At 38.2% G+C, this 7142-nt stretch overlaps 1 protein-coding gene across 1 annotated transcript; it reads left to right on the plus strand.

Annotated features, from left to right (window-relative positions):
* Positions 1 to 4392: 4392 nt before the first annotated feature.
* LOC110914320 (alpha/beta-gliadin A-IV-like) lies at positions 4393 to 5868 on the plus strand. The gene is made up of 3 exons (XM_022159120.1): positions 4393 to 4789; positions 5541 to 5548; positions 5620 to 5868. The coding sequence occupies exons 1-3, from the start codon at positions 4393 to 4395 to the stop codon at positions 5866 to 5868; spliced, it is 654 nt and encodes a 217-aa protein (XP_022014812.1).
* The last annotated feature ends 1274 nt before the right edge of the window (positions 5869 to 7142 follow it).

Below are 7142 nucleotides of genomic sequence, written 5' to 3' on the forward strand. Positions count from 1 at the left end.
AACTTTAAACGTGTTATAAACCAAGATCATGAAAAGAGATAACTGGAAGGACTAAAAGTGTCAACATGTTAAATTGTTACCTCTGAGTGACCTTTTACCGTTTCCGGACCTTTGTAAAACATTAATATACCTTCATGAATATCTGATAAGAATTTCATAAATATCTGGTTCAACCTTGTGACAAATAATTCAAAATTTTCAAAGAATGGGATCCTATGCACATGTATGACAATTTCTTCATTCACATGGCCTTCTTAAAAAAAAAACTCTAAGACCCTCATGATGCATGGCAACACTTCCAAGAGTATTCAGGCCTGATCATATGGTCCCCTCCTGCTGAAAATGACATTAGATTCGAGTTATAAGGATTGCATGGTCAAAATCTAAAAGTTCTCAAAATTTTGTCTTCTGATCAAAGGCTTACGGACCGCAAGGCATCTGCCTTACCGACCGTAAGGAGGCTTATCTGGGCGATAAAATTTAAACAGCGGATATGGACCGCAGGGCCCTGGCTTACGGTCCGTAAGACCTGTAACTGGGCAGAAAAATGGACAGTTGCAGGTTAAAGCCCTTCCACCGCCTTTGTATGCTTGTATTTGGATACCTGGGGCTTGTAGATGGTTTTTACTGCCCTAGGGACACTTGGGAACATTTGGTAACAACATAGGGACAAAAGAATTGATCTTGGAGCATCAAAATCACTATAAAAGGGCCTTCTTTTTGCTTCATTTGAACTCACACCTTAAAGTTTTACTCTCAAACTCTTTTCTGGAGCCTCCTGGACTTCTAAGAAGTTTTCTCAAGTTCAATATTCGTGCTAAGGACTATAGTAAGTGTTCTTAGCTGCCTAAGTTTAAGTTTTATTAGCTTAATAACCGAAAGTCAAAGTTATCTAATTAAGCTTTGACTTTGTGATTAATCACTAACGGTCCAGCCATTTTTCGAATTGAAAGTGGCTATGTGATGGTAATTATGTAGGTAATAAACCCTTAAAAGGGCACCTGGTAATTATCACATTTACTTGGTCAATTGTCGGGTCAAACGTATTAATAAAAAGTCAAACGGGTTAGTTTTTACAAAATAATTCATAAATGATAATGTAGAAGTTATGAAATATGTTTTAACACTTAAATAACTTGGTAAATAATATAAGAACATGTTTAGGCATGTTCAACCCGACAATTCTGAGTTTAGGTTTGGTTCGTAACTAAAAGTCGCAAAAGTAGACTTTTTTGTTTTGACTTTCAGTTCTGACCCGAATTAGCTTAGTTTAGATATGCCTTAGGGTTCCTTTGGGGCCAAATTATATGTTAGTAAAACCCTCTGAGGTTATGCTACATGGTTCCTTTTTAATCCGATTCATTTGCATGTTCCCGTTAAATGCTTAAATATAGACCATTATGCCCTTTTAACATTAAAACGAGATTTTTAAAAAATGTGAGAGGACAAAAACCTTTATTACTGATATTTAAGTATATCCAAAAAATTTGACATCAGTTTATGGTTTGAAATGAGAGTTATGCTCGATATCGTAAAATGAAACCTTTTTATTAATTAAATAGAATTTTTAGTATAAATCATGTTTAAACCCAGATTTTGACACCAAACTTTCTACCCACTGTTATAATATAATATTTTGGGATTTTTATAATTTTTTTGTCAAATTTTAAACTGATCATAGCATAGAGTTCTAGCATAAATTCGGTATATGACGATAATGCCCTTTTTGTTAATAAAATGAGTTTTACATAATATTTTGATACCATACTTTTTCCTACTGATTTCATATGTTAAATAAAATATTTTAAGCTTTAGAAACAGATCGAAATCTCAGATTTCCTTAAATAACCCGAAAATCGTCAAATACCGACTTTTACGCTTTTTAAACGCATAGTATGGGTTAAAACTATATTTAACACCTAAGACTTATTACCTACTGATATTATAAGTAAATTTTTATACTTTAACAATAAATAAAAGTCTTGAACTCAGTTTTCCAAATTTGACCCTTATAGCATATGTGAAATGACCAAAATGCCCCTACGGTGCATAGTTTGGCCATAAATGATAAATTTCATATATATATATATATATATATATATATATATATATATAATATCTTACTGATATAACTTGTTAAAATAAATATTTTTACTGATTGTTTTAGACCAGAACCTCAGATTGCTATTTAACCTCTTTTATAAACTTTAAAATGACCAAAATACCCTTACGGGGCTTAAATTGGTTTTAAAATTCGTTTTTGGCATAATGGAAGATATCCTACTGATATCATAACATATTTTAAGCATATTAACTTATGGAACCTGTACATGACTCGTTTGGTTACCCGTTATGCATATTCGCATTCGGTACGATTTATGTAACTAGTTTGCATAAATTAACCGAAACGGGTCAAACTTTATCATTTTTACTTCAAAATCTAGAATGTGTTAAGTTTACCCATTTTATACAAGTCCTCATACTTGTCGGGTCTAAATCAGATTCTAATCCGGTCTTCGCTTAATCTTGCGTTTTGAACCATAAACCTTTCCTTAAAACTAACCGGTCTAAGTTTAAACTTAAGTAAGACCCGTTAGGAATCTAATAGGTTATTAAAACCTTTGTTCCAGATTTAGGAGCCCAGTAAAAGCTACCGTACTTGCTGATTTGATTTACGGCTAGGAATAAAATTATATTTTAACTCAGGTAAATACTTTTAACTTATTTCTCCTTATACGGGCTTGGGATACCGTATTATAATAATACCGCTTGGTCGGGTATGAAATTATTTAATCGGAATGTGATTAATAAATAGCATAACCCGTTTTAATCTGTTTTGTTTGATGCAATGCCTTTGGGGGGTTAATGACCATGTCCTGGATATCCTCGACTCATTCATAAGAAACGGCCACGGCTTAAGCACGGGGTATAGGCATACACCTGACAGTTGCGTATGTATAAACGGTATCTCACTATCTTGTGAGCCTATACTTGTGGTGTGTCTATTAATCTTGTCTAGCTCTTCTAACTGGCCCGGAATGGACGACAAACATATAAATCTGTATACAATATTATTTATTAAATAATTGTCCCAAGTTATAAAAGATTTTATGCCTTGTGCATCCAAACCAATTTTTATAAATGCTTTTCAAAAGAGTCGGTTAATTGTATTTACCAGTGTAAACTGACGTATTTTTCAAAAAGATTAAGTGCAGGTACTACGCGAAATGGGCTAGCTACTCCTAGTATCAAATAAAGAGTTTTGCAAGCTTTTGATGCTTAAAAATTTGTTGAACAATACTTCTTTTTGTTTTAAGATCCGCCTGTGGATCCATTTTACAACCGTTGTGTAAATATTTTATTTTACTTTTAACTCGGTTTGTAATATTATTTTTAGACTTCCGCTGTGCATAAACTGTGATTAATTGACTATGATGATATCAACTACGTCACGATACTCCCCACCGGGCCCACTGGTAATATGTGGAAATATCGGGGTGTGACAGGTTGGTATCAGAGCCAACATTGAGTGAATTAAACACTAGCCTTTTGAGTTTAATCTCAATGACACAGTTGCACATTCCTTTGTTTGTTTCTTTTGTTTGTTTTGACAGGAACAAAGAAAATGCAACCACGTGTTAGAGGCCGAGACAGAAGGGGAAAATCCCCAATTTTAACAAGGGATAACCACGAGGCTGGGCCATCGCACCGACGCACACCATCCGTTTCCATCGGATCAAGTCCTCATGAAGATTGGAGGACTTATCTAGAGCCTGCGAGACGCTCTGTCTCGCTTAGCTCCTCGCCTTCTTACCACGATTCATTCGGGCTCCATCATGACAACGAGTCCGACCACTCGCACCACTCCTTCTTACCGTTGCAGCGATCGGGTTCGCATCACGCCTTCCAGGACCCGACCCCTTACTTCCAAAGCCGGTTCAATCCGGTAAACCAGGTTCAAGAACCAAAGGGTCCAAACCCTCTGGGGCCAGCTGATCACTATCCTAAGATGCATCATATGGAGATGGATGAAGATCCAGATCCCGAGATGCCACCGAGTGGGACGCCGACGCGTCCCATTGAGATTTCAAGCGGATCATCATTTCATGGTTCGCCTAACAGGGGCCCAGACAATTTTGCTGAAAGGTGGGCCACATACAACTGGGAGTACACTCCCCCTTTCAACCTACAACATCAACAGTAGTAGGATCCCTCTGAGGATTCGCGTTTCCAGGTGGTCACGCCACCGCCACCGCCACAACAGCAACAGCATCCAGAACCACCAAGGCAAAGAAGATCAGGTGCACGGATGTCCGTGCGAGGGGGTTTCCATTTCAGCACCCCCAACACTCCATCGGTAGCCACTACCCGCCGTTGTACGAAGATCCGCAAATGGGTGGGCCTTCAAACCAAGTTTCCGAGGTCGAATCTGCGCCATTCACACCACCACTGCCCATGGGTTATGAAAACCCAATCCCTTCCTACGCCGATGCAGCGGCGTATAACCCGTTTGAGCAGCCAGCTTACTCGGGTTACAACTACTACAATGCCCCTAGTGTTGACCCTTACCTTGAGGCATCCAACTACAATGCTCTTCATCCTGAAGGACCCTTTCAGGCTGCATACCCAACTGGGTACCCGGTATATGGGTATCAATACCCACCACCTCCTCAACCTCCGCAGCAGCAGCAGCCGCAGCCGCCACAGATTCAACCACCGCAGCAGCAGGAAATCCTTCAGCGGTTGCACGAGGTGGAGCAACAGGTTGAAGAGGAGTGTAGGAGCCGCTGTGGGTTACTAAAGGGTTTGGCAAACCTATTAAAGGGGAAGAAGAAGAGGGATTATAGAAATTCCTTATTTATTTGTTTTGTAGATTTTAATTTCAATTTAGTCCTTGTGTGGACATCTATTTATGTATTCAGTCCCTACAAGGACTTGTATTTCTTCTTTTAGTCCCTATGTGGACAAGTTATTTCTTTTTAAGTCCCGTTTAGGGCATCTATGTACTCTTTAAATTTATGGAATGCTTTAATTTAAAATTTTCTTTGTAATTATATATACGAAAATATTATATGATCTACCATTTATTATTGAAAGAAAATCTTAAAGGTAAAACCTAGCCCACATGTCATTTTAAGACAGGGCCATGATGGTAAATCCTTTTTAAGAAATAAATCCTTGTTAACAACTGAAAACATGTTAGCACTTCTGACAACAGTGATTCGATAAAATCACACTTGTCATCATTATTCCAATTCTTTCCTAATGATCTAAACATCCGTTAGTGATGTAGTGCCTACGGGCCATAATAATTGTCAAATAAGACAAAAGACAGTTGTAGTGTATGACTCCCTGTCAAGAAAGGTAATCAACTATGTTCAAACCTAAATGCCTTGATTCCATAAAATCATGGCTTATGAATTTAAAATTGTCCTTGTGACTAGGCCTTTTGTATGCCACCCTATTATCCATAATAATTTATAACTAGGATAAATTGTGATAAAAATTTAAATAAATTAAACTACAAATATGGTTTATAGTTACCATGGTTAGTGAATTGCCATAAATGACAATTCCATTAAAGACTTCTGAATAATCACTGTCATCATTTTTATGTAGCAATCAAGCTACATGGCTGAATCAGATGAAGTTAATAGTCACCCGAGGGAGAATAATGATACCACCAGAGTTAATGTGGCTGGTGCAGAACTACAGGCATTAATAGATAATGCCGTTACTCGAGCCCTTGACAGACAGTTTAATGAGTCAAGTGGAACACGTTCCAGAACTCAATCTGTACCTCATACAAAACCACCCTCCAAGACTCATACATCCCACAAGAGCGATTCTCATCATTCATCAAATTAAAGGAGTGTTCCTTCAAGACAGGTTGTGTTAAAGCAGGAGCCTCGTGTTAAAACCTGTTCTTATAAATACTTTGTCTCTTGTAAGCCGAGGGATTTCACAGGATAGAAGGGAGCCATTGATTGTATGACCTGGCTCGATGAGATGGATACCGTGGTTGATATCAGTGGTTGTGCAGAACAAGATATTGTGAAGTTTGTGTCACAATCATTCAAAGGTGAAGTTCTAGCTTGGTGGAGGTCACTAATCCAAGCTACAGGGAAGATCCCGTTGTATAACTTGACCTGGGATCAGTTTGTTGCTCTAATCAAAGAAAATTTATGTCCCCAACATGAAGTTGAGAAGATTGAGACTGACTTCTTGACATTGGTCATGAAGGATTTAGACTGTCAGGCATATGTTACAAGCTTCAACACCATGTCCCGATTGGTTCCTTATCTGGTCACACCGGAACCAAAGCGTATAGCTCGTTTTATTGGAGGTCTAGCTCCAGAGATCAAAGGGAATATAAAGCATCCAGACCTACCACTTACAGGTCAGTGGTAGATCTGTCTCTATCTCTTACACTGGATGCGATCCGAAACAAGTCGGTTAAATTTCGGAGGAAGGAAAGAGGAAAAGGGAGGATGAAAGTTCTCATCGCTCCGACAAGAAACAGAAGGGGAACTCAGATCACAGGAAGAGTTCTGGGTCAAAAAGGGGTAACCAACAGACCGACGAGAAGCCTAAATGCAAAACCTGCCAAAAGCGCCATTTTGGGAAGTGCAGGTTCGAATCAAAATCTCAGGCACAATCAAAACCTATTAGATATGGGATCTGCAAGTCCAAAGAGCATAAGACATTGGAATGCAAGAAGTTGAAGGATGCAACCTGTTATGGTTGCAACGAAAAGGGGCACATTAAGACTAACTGCCCAAAATTTGCAAAGAAGCCTGAGGAGGCTAAAAAGACCAATGCTTGGATCTTTCAGATGAATGCTCAAGAAGCAGTTCAGAATGATAATGTGATAACAGGTACTTTTCTGATCAATGATGTTTATGCTAGAGTACTGTTTGATTCTGGTGTAGACAAGTCTTTCGTAGATGATAAATTTTGTAAATTGTTAAATCTGCCTGTTAAGACTCTAAGCATAAAATATGAAGTAGAATTGGGCGATGGTACGATAGAGAATGCTTCAACAGTATTAGATGGATGTTTTATATCCATTAGGAATCATTCTTTTCCACTGTCTTTGCTTCCGTTGAAATTAGCAGGATTCGATATAGTGATAGGAATGG

Source organism: Helianthus annuus, chromosome 15 (genome assembly GCF_002127325.2).
Source record: "Helianthus annuus cultivar XRQ/B chromosome 15, HanXRQr2.0-SUNRISE, whole genome shotgun sequence".
Taxonomy (NCBI): Eukaryota; Viridiplantae; Streptophyta; class Magnoliopsida; order Asterales; family Asteraceae; genus Helianthus; species Helianthus annuus.